The sequence below is a fragment of the Cygnus olor genome, chromosome 1 (assembly GCF_009769625.2).
Source record: "Cygnus olor isolate bCygOlo1 chromosome 1, bCygOlo1.pri.v2, whole genome shotgun sequence".
Classification (NCBI taxonomy): Eukaryota; Metazoa; Chordata; class Aves; order Anseriformes; family Anatidae; genus Cygnus; species Cygnus olor.
Window position 1 is genome coordinate 117,281,086 of NC_049169.1, and position 19,306 is coordinate 117,300,391.

General features: G+C 39.6%; 1 protein-coding gene and 1 long non-coding RNA gene across 22 annotated transcripts in view; one reads left to right on the forward strand and one right to left on the reverse strand.

The window, feature by feature from the left end:
• Positions 1-6,092: 6,092 nt before the first annotated feature.
• KDM6A (lysine demethylase 6A) overlaps positions 6,093-19,306 on the reverse strand; it is a 154,081-nt gene continuing 140,867 nt past the window's right edge. For 8 of the 21 annotated variants that reach the window (XM_040545471.1, XM_040545482.1, XM_040545478.1 and 5 more), the window contains 5 exons: positions 18,846-19,033; positions 17,447-17,588; positions 12,100-12,226; positions 11,025-11,195; positions 6,093-8,709 (listed from right to left, as the gene is read on the reverse strand). In XM_040545471.1, coding sequence (XP_040401405.1) covers positions 8,680-8,709; positions 11,025-11,195; positions 12,100-12,226; positions 17,447-17,588; positions 18,846-19,033 — 658 coding nt within the window. In that variant the 3' untranslated portion in view covers positions 6,093-8,679. Of the gene's footprint in view, positions 11,196-12,099; positions 12,227-17,446; positions 17,589-18,845; positions 19,034-19,306 lie in introns of all 21 variants that reach the window. The other 13 variants (XM_040545480.1, XM_040545472.1, XM_040545473.1 and 10 more) reach the window with 4 other exon arrangements.
• LOC121064174 overlaps positions 7,536-19,306 on the forward strand; it is a 30,315-nt gene continuing 18,544 nt past the window's right edge. Inside the window, exon 1 of the long non-coding RNA XR_005816386.1 lies at positions 7,536-7,739. This is a non-coding gene — a long non-coding RNA (uncharacterized LOC121064174). The remainder of the gene's footprint in view (positions 7,740-19,306) is intronic.

Genomic DNA, 19,306 nt, shown 5'->3' on the forward strand with positions numbered 1-19,306 from the left:
CCAACTATGCATCATTAAGCTGATGCCACAGATAGCAAACTTGCATTCAGGCATTACCCAGCCTAACAACTCGCCATGTGAAATCACCTGAAACCAGGCCAGGACACAGGAGAGCAGATCAGGAGCACCTAGAGATGGGCTCACCCAGAATGAGATGCTCTCCAGTGCAGGGGGAATGTGGTGCAAGAGGGCACAAAGCATGGCAGGGCATGGGGCAGCCTCATGTGGGGGCAGATGTGCAGGATACAGCACATCCTGCAGGGAGGGCACAAGGAGACTGCACATACACGTGCAGAAGGAGCACACAGCTCCAGATAAAGAAGGGAGGTTGAAGAGCACAGATTTTCAGGTCAATAACATTGGGGGAAACTGGATGGAGGTGGGGAGAGAAAGATGTGACCAGCATGGCAGTGAAGAGGGAACTCCACTACTCACAGCATTTCAGCACAGCAAGAGCCAAACCAAGAAAAATGAATACAGAACTGCACAGTAATTCAAGTTAAGCCAACATTTAAAACAGAATCTCAATAAAGGAACCACAAAGATGCTCAGAGGGCTGGAGCACCTCTCCTGTGAAGAAAGGCTGAGAGAGTTGGGGATGTGCAGCCTGGAGAAGAGAAAGCTCCAGGGAGACTTCATTGTGGCTTTTCAATACTTAGGGAGTCTTATAAAAAAGGATGGAGAAGGACTCTTTACTTGGGTATGTAATGATAGGACAAGGGGGAATGGTTTTAAACTAAAAGAGGGGAGATTTAGATTAGAGGTTAGGAAGAAATTCTTCGCTGTGAGGGTGGTGAGGCACTGGGACAGGCTGCCCAGAGAAGCTGTGGGTGCCCCATCCCTGGAGGTGCTCAATGTCAGTGACAGGCACAGATCTATGGACAGTACTGAGCTATCCTCTACATCATATCCTCTGGCCTAGAAGTTTCTCCTGATGCCAGCCTGCTCCTCAAACCCAAATTCTAGCTCCCTTTTGAGCATTAAGTGCACTAAGAGAAGGCTAAGCTTACGTTAAAAGCCTATGTTAAGGGTGCTTGTCAGTGACAGAAACGTAAGAGCATGAAGGTAAAAGTTAAGAGAAGGTGATGTGTATATTGGAAAGGAGACATGAGCACAACCACTAAAAAGCACAGAAGGCATAGAAGACATTTGGGAAGATTTGCCAGAAGAGAGAGGGAAATAGACTTTCTTCTATGGCAGACCAATAGCTTGCAAAAGCAACTACATTAGGAAGGAGGCGCAAAAAAGAGAGCAGTGAGCAGCTCTTCTGCTTTATGTTGGATTTTCTTCTGTGTTTTCAAGTTTTTGACAGCAGACGCACCACCCAGCTTCCAGAAAATGGGAAGAAATGCACTTCCCTACTCCCCAGCCATAGAAAACCCACTTTCTGAACTCATATATCCACCACTGCCCTGCATCCACCACCCATGCAGCTCACGAGTTCCCTAGGGCTTTTCTCCAAAGGCAGAAGTGCCAAACACTGGCAGTAACTGGCAAGGAGGAAAGGAAAGAGTAAAGCAAAACTCTCCACCCCTCCATCCAGGTGCCAAAATCTGCCAGCACAAACCTTCTTATCCCTTCCCAAGATCCTTTCTCAGCAGAACACAGTTTTTTTTTTAATTTTAATTTTTATTTTATTTTGCTCCTAATGCAGTCTCCACACCGATACGCACCATGCATTATCCAGCATCATGCCCAAAACACCTCATGGCTGCAGGCAGAGGGGAAGGAAGCTGGGGGTGATGCTGGCAGGTCCTCGGGCTCTCACCTGCAGCTTCCCGGCGGGGACCAGAGGACTGGCAGGCTGAAGGCAGCTCCTGGTGAGCACAGGGCAATCAAGTACCTATTCAAACCCAGCAGCACTTCATTCATGGGCTGTCTTACGTTCTCCAATTTGTAATTGTGTAAATAAGCCATCGATAGCATTATCTGTGGTATTCTTCATAGCGCAGCAATAATTGCTGAAGACTCCATGAATCTCTGTAAACAGCATTTTACACTGATTTTGAAAATTAGGAACTGAAGTTGCACTTATGATAATTGCCAGCTCATTTTGTTCTATGCTGAGAAGCTCACCCCACCTTTGCCTTTTACTTTGTAGCTGCTCCCAAAGCAGTTTTTCAAAGTTACCGTGAACTACCGAACACACGCGTTGTTTATCCATTAACCAAGATGCAGGGAGGTTCACTGAGCATTCATTCAAATAATTTTTTTTGCCTGCCCAGACTTTTTTCCCTGCTGGACTTTGTTCCTTTCCTTCTTGGTTTCCTACCTTTTTAAAATTTTTCTACCATTACCTCTAAGTACATCTCATAAAAGCAGTGATTATTTTTTCCCATTCTTTTCATTTTATTTTTTCAAGGGAGATGTTTTCTGCTCTATCTCTGGCACAGCCCTGCAGAAGTCCTGCCTGGGGCACACAGGTAAACGCTGAAAGATGCTGAAGTAGGATTTAGATGTCAGAGTGCAACTTAGCTTATAACCACACAGCACTAGCATCATGCAGTGCACACAGACAAAGCAATTTCCCTCGTCCTTGCTCGGGAATACCAAAATCTCTTGTTGCACTTCAGCACCGTGATGAATAATGATGACTATCCACATAGATAACCCATGTGGAGCTGAGGTCTTTTTCTCTCTCCCAAGACATCCTCCAGCCCACAGTCTGTTGTAGGCTGGTTCCTGGGGAAAGTACAGTATCTTACTACAAAGCATGATAGCATCATGCCATGTGAGTGCTTGGGAGGGCACCCCCATAGGGCACCACCACACTGAACCCCTGTGGGCATTTCTCAGTAACGTTATACTCTGTCAACCTGTCACTGAAACCATTTTTATGTATTTTAAATCTGCCAGCTGGGTATCAGGTATCCGTACCCTTCTCTGGTGGCTGTGTATCGACATTCCCAGGCTGATCTGCCCAGGAACTTCTGCCTCCTCAAGCACAACCGATCACTTTACCACCTAAAAACCCACCCTCCCGTGTGCTCTCATGACATTTTCAGCGTTGCACCAGCCTGGGAAGCATTATCAGATAAACGACTGGGCAGAGTATGAAGCAGCGACAACCCTAAACCCCCTCCAGCTCAGCCTCTGGCTCGGGCTGACTGGTATCCCTAGGCTGATCTGGTCCCAGGGGATGTGGGTGTGGGGGGGACCTCGGTGGGCCCTTCAAGTTGGCATTAGACTTCTGAGTGAAGTGCAGTAGTTCTTTTTTTTTTTTTTTTTTTTTTTTTTTTTGTGATGATGCCATTCCTGGTCCCGTTTAGTTCTGGTCATTTCTGTACCCACCTGAAAGTTGCCTGCAGACAGGAGGTGACCGAAGCCACCCACCGCCTGCACCTCAGCCTTCTGTGGGGTCAGTCCTCCAGGGAACTGCTGCGAAGGTCAGGCAGTCTGCGGGGTGGCCCACTGGCAATAATGTTTTAGAGAAAATAAACCTCAGAAACCTAAAATTTCCATGTCTTCAAATAGAACAGACTAAAATTCCCTTTCAACTGTTTTTGTTCAACCTCTGACTAACCTGTCAATTAACTGATGCCCCAGCTTTGCTCTCCTCTGCCTGCTCTCATATGGTTTTTCTTTTCACCAGCTTCAGTCCCAAACCGTGCGCCGTTTCCTATAACCTGGGCAGCAGTACTCCTTTAACTTGGGTCTGGTAACACCCTGCATGAGAAAAATGGTGGGACAGGAGTGACTTTTGGGAGGGGTGCTCCCTCAGGTTAAAAACCTGATCATGCTGCCCTCTGCCAGAGAGGAACCACTGTCCTTCAGGAGCTCAGAGAAGGATGGGGGGAGGCAGCAGGCTCTAGCAACAGACCCATTTCCAACCCACCTCCACTCTCCCCATACTTGCTCTATCCACTGCACATACCCAATGCCCTGTCATGCCCCAGGAGGGGCAGCAGCAGCAGTGTTTTAATGCCTTAACGAGGCCCTCGGCATCAGCAGACCAGCATCTACCTGCAAACCGCTGACATTGCTGCCATGTCGTGATGCTGGAAGCCAAGCCCTTCCTGCTCTTGTCATGAAGATGCCTTTTCCCTTCTTTATGGCTTCCCAAAGTAAACAGAGACGCATGCACCTCACCCGTGCCTGTTCATTTGGACCTTTTAAAGGTGACCTCCTCGTAACAGCCCCCGCAGCCCCATCCCCAGCACCACAGCTGTGGGAGAGTCCAGCCTTCTCCGCAGCAAGGCTGCCTACACCCGCTTCACTTCTTCCAGCCTGGTGACACCACCCCAGAGGCACGGCCAAAGCTCCTGCTGGATCAGTTGTTGTCCCCATGTCCTTGTTCAGGCCTGGTGAGCCTCACCTGGCGGTGATGCACCCCGTGTAACCCCCTGTAGCGTCTGCTCGGCCCCCAGTGCAGCGGGGAGGCTGCTTTCCCTCTCCACCTGCTGTTTTCTGCAGCTTTGCATGTAGCTGCTGGCATCAAGGAGACCTGATCCCCCAAAAAGCCACCCTCAGAACACCCCCTCTCCCTAGTTACCAAATGTGTAGGACATATTTGTTCCCCAAGTTCTAGGTAAAAGTGTCACAGTTCCCCGAAATGAGGCTGCCCGGGGGCCCAGTGGGCCTCGTGCCCACATTGCTGCCTTGCTAGCAGCCTCCTCCCTGGCACCCCATGCCTTCCTCCGCAGGGCCCTGCAGGTAGCAAGCCCTGCACTGAGCTTGCTTGAACCCGAGCTTCAGCTTGAACTTGTCTGGGCCTCATCACCTGCTGTTCTCCTTCCTGTCAGTGCGGTCACAACCCAGGCAGCTGACACTGGCTGGCATCGACCTCCCCCAACAGTGAACATCCACCCTCTGAGCGCCCAGCTGAGCGCCTCCTCAGCCTGGTTCCCACCCTGTATAACGTGGCTGTGGAGGAGATGAGGCTTCCCCACCTCGTAGACTTGTCTGCTGGCACCATCGCTGCCGTTGGATTGATGGGCCTTGGCTCTTTGCTATGGATCCAGACAAAACGTCACTGACCTAGGTAAGCTCAGGCCTAAAAGCCCTCTTGCTAGTCCGCTATGCCAAATAAAATTTGTACTTGAGCTCTCTCTTCCAAAACATCCCGTTTGAATCCTTGCATCTTCCACCTCCTTAATCTGCTATTGTATCTCTTCCTCTGACTGGATGTCACCACCTGGGGAATCCCCAGTCTTCACCCACCTCTATTCCAAGAATCTATACTATACCATACCAAAATGAGGTAATCTGCACTAATTTCACCAAAGCAGCACCATTTTAGTACTACTTTCAAAATCCTTCTCCAAGTAGTAAGGTACAGATTCACAATACCTTGTCTTCAGGATCACCAAGTAACCTGCCATATAAATTCAGGGGCTTTTCAGAAGCCCTGTCATCTCCGACCTCACTTACATAGCTACCAACATCCCTCCTGAAATGGAAACACCCGTAGACTTTATTCATCCAGAAAAACTGAGATGCAAACTGAAATTGTGTATCTGAAGGAAAACTTAAAAATCATATGCTCTGTTGAATGTATTTGTGGAGGAACTTAATTTAAGCTCAGAAAGATGTGACCATCCCTTCCTCTCCATATGATCTCTTTGTTGTTAAGCTCCTCCAGAACACTCCTCAGATCCGGAGTTGTGTAGCAAACGTTGCTATTTATTTCTAATTCCCCTCATAATTCAACTTTTTATTACTTTTTTGTTTGTGTGTGTCCAAACACCCATTTTTGTCTCATCAGTTTTATCCACATCTTAATAGTGCCTCTCTTCCATTAGTCCTGTACCTTCCAAAATTCAACAAGTGTCACATCTTTGGCCATGTCCATCCTTTTACACTTTGATCTTTAATTTGCCTGCTACAGTAATTTGTGGCTATAAGCAAATCAGGTTCGCTTGCAGTTATGGCTCAGCTGTGGAGCTCAAGGACAACAGGCTAAGGTTCACTGAAGAGGTGAGTTAGGGTGAGTTATTCCCCTTCATTTTGCTTAGGAATCCCACCACCCTTCCCCTCCCCTCCCACCCCCAAACTGCTGGAAATATCCAGAGATTACAAATGCTTCGCGTGCATCATGCGCGTCATAATTTAAGAAGCAAAACTGCTTCACAATAACTACAATTGATAAAATATTAACTTGTGCTTTTTTTAATAAAATGAAACAAAAGCATTCTAAATCATAGCAGCTTATAGATCAAAACTGTCCATAGTTTAGGAGCATAGTGTAATTAAGAAGTATTAAAACTGCAAAATATTAAAGCCCTGCAGTAATTCAAATCCATGACAAAACCTTCATGCAGAGTGAGCAATACTGCCTGATGCTCTACTGATTTGGTCTACCTGTTCATTGGTGAAATATGATTTTTTTTCCCTTGGTAATGGTATATCCTCTTTTCCAAAGGGGAGGAAAGGTATAAAGCCCTTTTGATTAGCACGCAATAGCTCTTTCCCTAGTTAGCAATACTCTGTTATAGCACTGAGAAATGAGGACTGTTTGTTTACCATTAGTTGAGGTAAGTTATCTTGCTTTTATTTGGGTTTAAGACTACTGTAAAGGAGTAGCTTTTCAGTTGCAGCATGGTTTGTCAAGATTACAATATTTATGACTGCATAAAATACATAAGTAAAAAATTATGATTTGTAGAGTTTGTTATCAAGAGCTGAGACTTACATCTTTACAGAACTGTAAATACTGGCTTCCTAACTGCTAGCTGATAATTTTGCTGGAAAGAACGTTTGTTATACTTTTCTCGAATCTCTATACCCTTTTGTCCACCTGTTGCATGAACTAGCAAAAAAGTCATTTATAACTAAAGTTAAACTGTTGTAACAGCATTAGACAAGCTGTACTGATTCTTCATTAAAACACCCTTCATTTGAAGCTACAAAGGTAAGAGGCAATCCTTTTTGTTCAAAATAAACTATTAGCATGCTCTGTGCCTTTAACACTTCACATTGATTACAAAAAATTTAACAATGCAATCACTAACATACCCCACTAATGAGAAATTATGAGAAATCGTTTGATGCAGAACCTTCCGCATCAGTCAACTCTGACCGATAAGAAAGCTATCAATTTTGAAATTTAGATTTAATGCATTTTCAAGAAGCTAATGAGAAAGGAGCAACTTAAAATAAATACCATAATTAAAACTGCAAACTGTTACAATGATATATTAAAAACTTGTCCTAAATAAACCTAGTGCTTCAAAAATTTACCAGTGAATTTGTATTACAAAGTATGTGAAAATACAATAGAATACCACAAAACAATGTCCTTTTTCTGGGTCAGCAATGACACCAAGGTGATTCAGTCTTAACTTTTAAAATTGTTAATAGAACATATTGTAATATATAAGTTGCAATTTGGTTGAATTCTAGATACCATCCCCACCCGAACTCAAATTCACCTTTTTTGTTTCTCCTCTAAAACTAGTGCCAAACTTCCTGTCAAACCCGGCATTTTCTCAAAGAGCTTTAAAGTTTAGCCATTACTTATTTTCTACTACTATGTTTTGGCAGCAACTATTTATTGGTCTGTTATTGCAAAAAGTGCAATTTAACAATAAACCAGTCTGAAGGTCATTTTATGTCTTGAGGATACATACCATATATTTCTTTAAAAATAATCATACTTTTGTAAGCAATACTTTACAGTAGACACCTCAAATCTACCATAGATGTAAAACTTAAACCGAGAAAAATTTAGTCTCTAAATCTTTATACACATATTTATATTCGAATTTCTATATATATTATATATATACACAAGCACAAGAGTATATATAAAATATATATAATCAGATTCAAAAAAAGAACAAAAACTGGGCACTGTACATAAAATCTTTTTAAAACTCAAACAATAGAAAAACTTTAAACATTAAACAATTTTAATAAAAGTTTCTGTACAATGCTAAGCAGTTTTATTTACATATAGAAAATGTAATAGGAGTAGTGTTTGAAATTACAGAACTCCTTAAAATTTCAATGGCAGGTAATCTGGAAAAAATAACAGCATTCCATTCACAAATATTTTCAAGCAATAAATATGTATTTATAAATAGTGTAAATTTACATCAAGATTAGAAACAAAAATCACAAATCTGAAGTTTATTCCTTAGTCTATGTGCAACCCATTTATCTTTGTGACTTGGCTGTTAATTGTTTTAAATTTTATTTAGGAACCAAAAGTGTAACCGTCATGGTTTCAAAACAAGACAGAAAAACATAAAAGCAGTAAAAAATTTATATCACCTAACTCTTCACATTAAAAAAAAAAAAAAAAAGTTGCCCAAAGAAAGACTTAAAATTTCTAACTACCTTACAAAGAAATGACCAGCTAAGCTAGTACTTTTTCCAAGGGAAATTCTGAAGGGGAAAAAATGGTTGAAACCAACTCATCAGCCCAGAAACAGAGAAATACAAAAGAGGTGGTCTTCAAGTCAGTAGTCTGTATAATGTTGCCAGTTTTGTCAGATATATACAAAACATGGAATTATTTTTTTGAAGTACAGCTGGATGAGCTTTATTTGTTTTGAGTTCTGGAGTAGGAGGCAGTGCTCTCTCCTGTCCAGTTGGTTGACACTCCGCACTTGGAAGGTTGCATAGACACAGCTTTCAGCCAGCAGCCTTACGGGATAGCTACAAAAATCAGTGGTGCAGAACTGGGTCACTTCCTGAATATCAGAAAAGTTTTCATTTAATGTCCATGAAAAAATGTCAAGATGAGGAGGATGGCAATGGAGGAGCCTGAAAAAGAAAACATTAAATTACCTTTTCTACAAGGGTGCAGAACTCAGTCGTTTAACCAAGATCTGTCCAAACAATAGCCATGAGAGTTTGAAGTCAAACACTACTGTTTTTATACATCGGGACCTTATTAAGTGGGTACTGGCAAGTTTTCCCACCTAACTCAAATAAAACGTATACTTTATGACTGCTTCACACTAGGATTTTGCCTACACTGCAGACTGGGAGGATGTCTGAGTTGATAGTATGTGAGCTGCCAGAACAAGTCCTGTTGTGGCAGCAAAGAGCTCCACGTGGGCTTCTATAGATCTAGCTATGTACTCTAAAACAGGGATTCTCAACCTGTTTACCAGTGGGATGGGCAGGTCATCCATTTGTGGCTCTCCAAATGCACTGCAGGCTGCATTTACCCCCCAGCTAAACAGTAACATATAATCCTGAGGTTAGGATATCTGTGGAAAGGGTCTCAAGATTCTCTGACATGGGGACAAAGCTTCTTTTTTTTTTAATCCTGAAACTCAAAAACAGAGTGCCTTTGAGAGTGAAGGAAGCTAGGTGTCTCATTCCTGCCTGCTTTCAGGAGACGAAGTCTAGAAGATATCTATTTCCCAATATTGCAATTTGTAACATTACCATAAAAATATTGAACCTTTGATAGCACCTGCTTTTCTTCTCTTTTCCTGCCCGTCAGTTCTGTCATGACATGGGAACCCTTCAGGAAGCTGCTCAGTCTTTCAAGACACTGTAAATCACACTGTAGTATCCACCTACGAAACACTAGAACTAGCTAATTCCCATATTCGCTCCTGATACTTTACCCCAAACACAGAGCCTATTAGGCTTGTGCCATCTCAGATTATCTTTGTCCTGTGACTTGCCACAGACCTCTACTCCTCTCTCTCCTCCTAGATCTGAGAGATGATACCTTAAGGCTATGACTCTTCTCTATCAAAACTGTAACCCCCTTTAAAAGAAATGATAGTGTGCATCAATTTCACTGCAGAACACTTCCGAATGCCCTTCAGGGCTGCAGGCATAGGCTTTGGTAGGTCAGGGAGCTGCTCACAGGTTGAGAACCCTTGTTCTAGGCACAGTTATATCACCACTATCGCCTATATAATATTATCAACACAGACAACAAAATACCCTTCCCTCTCTCCCTCCTTCCCCTTTCTTTTCCACCAGAAGCCTTCTTTTCCCATTCCACTCAATTGGATGGTGTATTTGAGAACAGGTGTTTATATGCTTTTCTGTAACAGATCATCACTTCAAAATTGCAGTATTTCACAAACTATAATGACAATGGGTTTCTAGAAGTACAAACTGAAGTTCAACCACCTCAGGCTCTGCAGGACCGATGAAGAGAATTAAATTCAGAGGACATGGTCCTGCGCTCTCACCAGCCTCTACTGCTGAACCCTGAGGCATTAGCTCAAAGGTTGCAACTTAATCATGCTAGTGTAACATGAAATAATTGTCTAAACATATATTTTCTGCAGCACCTGGAAACGAATCAAAAGGCACAGCCGTTTCTGGGCTGCTGTATTTAATTCAACAAGAAATTCTCATAAAGCTTTGTCCAATGTTTGTCTCCTTTGACAGGAAGGCAAGGCTTATCATAAATAAATCCAGCATTGCTTTCATTGTGATTACAAACAAGCCATCTTTGCCTGAAACAATGAAACCTGGGTGAAATGTTAGGACAGTTGTGCTGACACAGTTCAAAGCAGGAGGCTGCCATGTATAGCACGAAGCTATAATGGCAAAGAGGCTTTTTGCTTTAAATTGAAACGCAAAGGAGGCCCCAAGCCAAAGACAGAACTGTTTGAGAGCATCCACTTGCTAAGCAGAAGGACAGTGCTGATTTGGGAGGGGACGGGTGAGGGAGGGGGAGGAAGGGGTCTGAGTGCATAGGATGCTCTGCTGCTATACTGACTTCATACCACAACCAATGTATTAGAGATGCTCTTGAACCTGGTGCTAGTTTCTCCAAGCTTCACTGTCCTGATTCTTCCCATCTCCATCTGATCCAGTTATGGTCTTCAGGTGATCTCTATTGGATTTTTAAAGCCACAACTTTATGAATTGTAACATCATACTTTTCCTGAAAACTCAGTGGTTATGTTCTGCAGTAAGTTACTATACTATTTCACATAAATCTGACTCTGCAGCGTTTTGTTCTGTAAATATCACATACAACCCATACCTCCATTTGAATCAGAAAGTCCACGGTACTCATACAGTGGAGTACCAAGACAGTCTACAACTGCTTTACAAATAATGTATTTATGTGTCCACTTATTAATTTGACTTACTAATGTAAATTGATCATAGACTTGCATCAAGTCCTCCATTTTGTACTGTTCTAGCACCACAAAATTTTCCAGGTTCGTGCTTATCTTTCTTGCACAGTCTTGGCAATGTACAACATAGGTCTTTCGAGAATTGCTCTCACTAGTGACGAAAAGCAGATCAAAGACTTCCACCTATTAAGACAGGAAACAAAGTCAACTGTTATAATTCCATTTTTAAAAAGTTAAAGCAAATACAGCTTTCATGGTTTAAGATATACACCCTTACCCTGAGCATACAGTGAGAAAAATTACATTTGTTCAGGAAAAATCCATCTTCCTAAGGCTTGTGCACTGAGGTGAAATATTCCAAAACCACTACTAACATTACACTTTGGATGCATGCATAAACAGCTCTGTAGAAAACTTTTTGGTCAATATTAACAAAGCAGGATTCATACTCTGAATACTGGTCACTCAGTATCGTGGGTATTTATAACGATTGTATCTAGTTTTCCTTTTTTAAATTTGCCTGCAAAAAGGTCATGATTTATTCCCTTACTATTCAGTCACACGCATCCTGCCCAACAGGCTCGGTCAGAAAATAACTTGAAACTGAATTTCATGGGGTGAGAAACTTTATTTTAAGCTTCATGAGAACTATTATCCAATACTTTAAAGAACTAGTAACAGGGAAGTAGAATCAAAAACTTCAGTGAAAAGGTATGTCCTGTAAAGAAAATGAGTTTAAATTCTCCCTTTTTTGGGGCTGTTGTTGACTTCTGACATGGAGACAGATATACCTTCAAAATGAAGCTCAGCAGATCAAATTATAGGCAAGAAGGGGTAACAACTTTTTAGAACTAAGAATTGAAATTTGACCTAGTGGTTAATAGTCCCTATGTACTGCGGAAAAGACTGAAGTAAAATACAACCTGTATCTAGCAAAATAGCTTAATAAACCCTTTGAAGATAGTACTGCATCACACGTATGCTTTGAGCATACAGTAGATGCTGCAACTTACAGCAACAACAAAAGATGGGTCAAAATTTCAATAGATGTTACAACAGTACACAAGCCCAACATGCTTTTACTGACCTCACAAATGCTACAGTAATGAGCTGGCTCATCCTTTGCTCGCCCGTGCCAGACAATCTCTTTTCCTGCAGCAATCAGAGCTTCCCTCAGCGTCTGACACTGTTTGAGAGTTCTTAACAGGCAATACCTGCAAGCAAAAAATCGGGATCAGAGGGAGGACTACATTGGCATTCAGTTGCATATTCAGTTTAGTATTCCATTTTATAAGCAAGATTCAAATAGCCTGAATTTCATCTAAGACCCCATACCTGGAGTTTCTTCTTCCTCTGGGATTTCAGAAAACACCTGGCTAATAAGAATCCCTGGACATATAACTTAGGTAGAAGTTAGACCACATGATTATGGACCTCTTTGTAAATTTATTTCATTTTTGTAATGGCTCTTTCCCTGCAACAGTATGTATCTTTCATTTTTGACTGGAATGAATGGACATTTTAAAACATAATAAAATACTGTGGTCTTTAAAAATGCATGCAACTTATTTTGAATTATAAATTTATCAGGAAAAAATTAGTTTGAACTACCAACCTGACATTTGTGTAAATGACTATAAGCCTATCCAAACAGCTTGCAAAACTTAACGTCCTAAAAACTCAATTACTTCATGAACAGTAACAAATTTTCAGTTATTCAAAGTCTGGAAATCTAGGTTCTGACATGAATCACTCTACACACAGTATGAAAAAAATCTACCAACAACCATCATCATCCATGTAAAAGAAACAGGAATGGACAGGTTGGTATTAGAAAAGGAAGTCCCTTCAAAGAAAGAAAAAAGTAAAATGTACAAAAATTAATTTTAAAGACATCTTATGAATGAAGAACTGGCCAAATTAAAACCAACAATTCTCTGCCATACTTCTGCTAAGGATTAAAAGATAGAGTGAGTGAGAGAGGGAGAGAAAGAGAGGGAGAGAGAGAGAGAGAAAGAGAGAGAGAGAGAGAGAAAGAGAGAGAGAGAGAGAGAGAGAGAAAGTACAGAAGAGAACTGTATGCAGAAAATGTAACTTGTTTTCTAGCATTGTATGAGCTGCATACATTCACTGAAAAACACGCTGGCAAAATAGGTCACCAGATTTCTAAATTACAATGTTATTTACAGTAATTTTTAGCTCTCAGCTATCTTATTTATTTGAGCCACTGCCTTTGCAGCCTTTAATTTTCTCCTCCACAGGGTGGTTACATTACATGCTCATTAGATGCAGAAGGAAGATTGAAAAATGTGAGGGGAAGAATAAACATTGGACAGAAAACAAAGTGCTCCAGAGTTCTATCAAAATGTTTTCAACTTGATCCTTCTCCCATTTAAAGCCTTAAACATGTAATATCTATGTTCTGTATTTTTTCAAATGTTTCTTTCATGTGTTTCCAAGTAGTTAATAGAATTTTAGGCTTACTTTCAGATACTTTCCTCTCAATGTTTTACACTCAGACTGTTCATCTTCACTAAAAACAAGTCTACGGCTTCATTTATACCCTCACTGTAAGAATAATGCACAATTGAAAGCTTGTTTTTACATTAAACTTATTTTCATATACTGATTTTCAAGGAAATTAACAGTTCACTGAGCTGTAACTCCTTCAGCACTTTTCAAGTTTGATGTTAATGGCACTCATGATGGTAAGGTCAACCATATGTGATAGATCATGCATTAACTCACTTGAATGTTAGACTAAGGTAGAAATGCTTCTGACAAGTTCAGTATCTTTGGTATAGCATTCTTTTATGCAATACAGCTCAATTTGGAATAATCTCAAAAGCTACCATTGTTAAGCACTCTTGTGCTGTCATCTGGAACCGTCTTTGGGTACGTCAAAGAGCAACTAGAAGCACATCTACCCACTTGCAGCCGTTGTTCTCCATTCTTGACTCCCAAAGAGTTTTCAAAGTTTTATTTTCAAAGAGCTTTCTAGTGTTACGGTTGTGAAGAAAGAATTGCTCAAAATGTAATCCACAAATAACACTGATGCAATGTTTGCCAAAATTGCAACCAAAGCCAAAAACAATAGCTAGGAGGTGAATTACTCCTCCTTGGCTAAAATTCAGATCTGAGTAATGGCACTTGAAAATGTAAATGTTAACTATTTCATATTATCAAAGAATGGGAGAATGCACACAAAGTATCACTTTGAAAATCCATACCATAATTTCCTAAAGTAGGAGAAGCCTAAAGAAAGCAAAAAAGGTGTATAGTGGAGTCACAGTGTGCAAGTGGTATAGGCTTTTAGTATTGTAGGCTTGCTTTATTCTTCCACACTGGGAATTCAGTTAAAAAATCTGGACCATTTCTCTCAAACTCTTAATAGGTATGGCATAAAGAGCATGAGTAAATCATGTCCAGTCAAATTCAAATATTTAAGAGAAGATTTTTAAAGTGTGCCGAGAAACCTGTTCTAATATTTAGATAACCAGTAAAGCTTCTGAAGTGTGGAGACCATTCCAACAGAAATGCAAAACTGACCTCTTTGTATCTTCCAGCTATTTGGCTTCCCTACCGATACTGAAATGTGATCTGGCTTTATGATTTTGTGTGAAATCATTTCTCCCATGTCTCAGTCTTTTACATTTATAAAACTATTTTTGTAAAAGAACTTAGTATTTCAGTCACTTTGAAATTATTTTTTAGGCCTTTATGCTATGTTCCCACTCTCTCTAAACTTCTTCTCTTCCTCAGATGCATTTGAAAGTCCTTCTGTCTTTCCATTTAAGTTTTGCTGATAATTTTTCTTTTTTTTTGAGGGTTGTGCTCTCTCAGTCAAGTTTAAATCATTTTATCTGTCTGCATTCCCACCCAGGATTTTACTGTTAACATAAAATTTTTAGAAAACATCTCATGAGAAAGTTTCAGATTTTGCTGTGTCTTTTGTCTAGAGCAAGACAGCAATAAGATGTACATTACCTAAAAACACAAGGAGACTACAAATTCCTTCGAAAAGCAAAGAATTTTTTTTTCCTACTGCTATTCTATTTCTTTTCATCATTAATCTACTTCTGAATACTTGTATGTATTCTTCTCAGATAACCTAGTGAGACACACTTGTATTTATCTTTCGAATTGGAATTACAAACTACATTTTATCATTTTCCAAAAGCTGTTCTTTTGTGATATTCTGATATCTAAGAAGCCCCAGAGACAGAAGTCAAGCTATCTAAACGCCTGTGATATCTTCAATGTCATAATTTGAGATATATGGACCTCCACTTTGGTAAAAAAGATGACAGCCATGTCACTGATACTTTTTTTTTCCTGATGACAAATGAACAGTTAGCTATTCAACTTGAAATTGAATCAGCTGTATCAGGAACCACTATTCCTTAGATGTTTTTATACGCATATATACACACAAATATAAACACACAAAAGTCTATATTTTGTATATAGTAAAATCTAGGCAGCAAAGGATGATAGCTACTTGCCAGCTGGTGCTATTCTCCTCCAGACAAACATTTCCAGGGAAAATTATGCAATTGCTCTCCTATCGTATGGGGATTTGTGACAGTTCTTGCATTTCCACTGTCTATATAAGGCCAAAGTCTAGTGTACTAGACTGTGTATGCTGGTGACACCCATTTCAAGTTACAGCTATATCGTAACTAGGGCAGCGACCACAGTGAAGACTCATCTGAGGTTATTGTTCCTAGATGTAACATGCTAGAGCTCATCATTGGGTCTTCCCCTCCTTTGCATGCAAAGCATGAAACTTGGGATTTGGTTGACAACTTAGACGGAGAGCTTAATCTAAGTAAACCAGAAGTGGTGTCAGTAGCGTGGAAAATGCAAGCGTACTTAAGACCAAAGTTTCGATCAGCTCTCAGCAACCTTACTTGTAAAGTACACCCAAAATTTAGGTATCTCACTACAAAAATCTCAGCTGCTATCAAACAAAGACAATAGGAAACATCCATTTTGTTCCCTGTATTTCTTCACAACATTTTAAGATAATATTCTCTTGGAGAAAGATGCCCAGCTTAGTTATGCTTTTCTCCTTTTAAACCTGAATCATGGCCACAAAAAACCCACCACCCTTGTACAAATGCAAAATACAGTTCCCAAATTATTATAAAATCTTATTTTGCCAAAAACATTCCAGAGCTCTTCTGAGATTTACAATACCTGCTGGGCTTGGGAAGATAAATAACGATAACCTGTGAAATAAGTTTTTGTTTGTTTTTTAAAACGGACTTCTTGGTTTCCTCCTTCCCAATACTTACTCCTTTCCCATTTCTCAATTCTAACAGTAGACTACTCAATTTCTCTTCTCCCTTTTTAACAGCTAGCATCCTGACTATGATTGCTCATAACTTAAGTTAAGGGGCAAGACTGTCAAACATTCAACAAAGATTTTCTTCAATCTAGATATTGGTTGAAAATATGGGTTAAAAAAGTACTCATATTTAAGTGCCATTCCAAAACCTAGTTATGCAGTTACTACAAACCTTCAACCTGCAACACTCTTGTGCCTTATAGTTACCATCTTACTTGTCAAATGATAGAAGGATTCAATGCTTGTGGATCCAGTATGCTGAAAAGACTAAGTGTCTAAGCTAAAAGCTCTTCTGGTTGGTTGAAGAAACACAGAGAGCTGTAACCATAGCATTCTCATGATGAGTCATTTATTTTGGAATTCATTCCTCCACTTTCTTTGGGACAAGCCTATGATATATGCTGAAATGTCCATTTATTCCTCAGCCTGGATTTAATGATTTATATTTGCTTGAAGTAGCACTCTTTTAAAAACATTACTAAAGATGCTCTGAGTCAGGAATATTTCTGCATTTTTCAGTAAGTGTATGAGAAATGTGACTATACTCAAGTATCATTTTACACATCAGTTCATTGTTCAGAAGAGCGAGCAAAGGGAAGGGGGCTTTTCAATTCCTACTTAGCCTTATTTAAAAATTTATATTGGATCTCCAAATGACAGTGCGTGAGCCTTAACTAAACAGAGGTTCTAGAAATGTAAAATTAAGGTTACCTGTGCCGTAAAAATAACTAATCATTCTAACATTTCAACTGATGACCTAAATTTGTTATTTCTTATGGTATATACTCTGAACAAGTTCTGTTGTCTAAGTCAACTACTTCTGTAAACTGCTGTATTGGAGTCTATTGCATATTTAACAACAGAAGTTAATTAGATCATTTTCAGGCTATGTCATAGTATCATCAAATACAATATATTACAATCAATGATATCTACAAATGGGTTCTTTAAAAAACAGACTATCAAATCATTTTGGCTTGATTCTCAGGAACAGAAGTCTTACAGAGGGCTATTTACAGATTAACTCTTGTTTTATGGTTGAAGAGGAAATGGATATAGGAAATGTTAAAATAAAACTTACTTTATCATTTCAAAAAGCTTTGGATCTGAGACCTTGATATTTCGAGCCATATTCCATGAAAGATGAACCATGGGTACTATGGACTTTACGCTCTGCAGTTTATTCCACTCGTACCGTTCCACTGCCAATTTGTATTGACAGGCTATATAAAATCACAGAAGTAATTAGTCAACTTAACAAATAAGTACCAACTGAATCCAAAATAATTTGATTATATTTAAAATCCAGATTTTTTTAGGGTGAGATTAAACAGCCTATTCACTGCTTCTACATTTAAATTAAAAAAAAATCTCTAAAACGTGTATTTATTGTATTTCAGAAGCTGAAAGAACATGATACCACAGTAGTAACAACCTCCTGTGAAAACAAGAACTTACAACTGTTAAATTTCTATGCTGAACAAAGAACACCAATTCAAAAAGGGTTACTTAAATAATTTCTCAAACATTTGAGATAAAAAAAATCTACATTTGAAATATCTGCATCTTGCAGACTTTTGCAATGTCTGCATATTCTTTATCATTTTACAGTGCTACAGCATATAATTTGAAAAGGAAGACTGCACCTTGAGAAGTTTGTGCAGTGAGTCAGACTTTTTCATTAAGCAGCCTACTCACCCCACACTTTTTTAAAAAATGTTTTGCAAAACTTACTGTGACTGAACATGTGAGCTCTGTATCAATTGATCATATAATCCTGGAGATACCCTATTTATTGCACCATAATGAAATAAAGATACAACTTCAACTATTCAAGAAAACAGTGGGGTTTTTTTTGTACATTCTGTCCAAATTCCTAACAGAATCTCCTTATTTTTGCTGTGAACTTTTTCCCATTTTCACATCTAAAAATCTTCCTAAACCATGGTTCAAAAATAAAGACTTCCAGAGCAGTGGGCCTGAAAAATCTTACATTCCTTCATTTAGATTTTTTTTTTTTTTAATCAACCGTTTGCATTTCCTAAGCTTTCACTAAGGAGCTGTTAGGTATCTCTTGTCCTGAACAAAACACGATTAGACAAGTCCTCAATTCATAAGTAAGCTGTAGCACAGTCTTTTGGGTAGAACAAGTTTGGGGAGAGAAAGGTAAGAAAATAGCCTACAAAACAGAGTGTATAAATTCATCTCAACACTTTGTTCTGCTAGTGTTTGCTATGCAATTGGAATTTCTAGTCCATTAGTTAGAGGAGTGCAACGACTGCATTCTTGCTGCTTTCACTTCCTCTTACCAATGAAATTATTTAATGCTTCAAGACACCAAAATGTTTAAAAAACCTGTATATTCATTTTTTTTAATCTAGCAAATGTGGTAAGTTATTAAAAAATGGCAGGTTCCACACCTTATGTAGAATAGTAGGACCTTACTTCTGTAGTTCTGCACGCACACTATTCAACCATACCTGTAAGAGGGCCAACGTTCCAAGCGATGTTGTTGCACCAGCCGATAGCCTGAACCCAGTGAACAGTGCCAGCATTTATCCACACCAAATCCCCTGGTCTTTGAATAAACCTATAAACTGGGACATTGGCTTCATACAAATCCTCCAAGTTTGGCCACCAAGACCCCATTAGGAAATTCATATTGTTCCTGAAACAAGAGGAGAAACAATTTTCAGCATTTATCAGCATATGTATTAGTAGTAGTCAATACCACAATGAAATTACCTGTAAAAAGTGATCACCATCATAAATGCTATCTGCACCTAATCACTGACCCAGTTGGACTAGACAAACGGAAAGTTTCATCTATAAAATTCCTGATCCTAATTCCACGTCTTACATCCTGCAATATATTGAAACGTTTAACCTTCTGCTCATGTGAAGTCAGTTCATGGCTTCCAGTTAAGTTCTATTTTCCTTT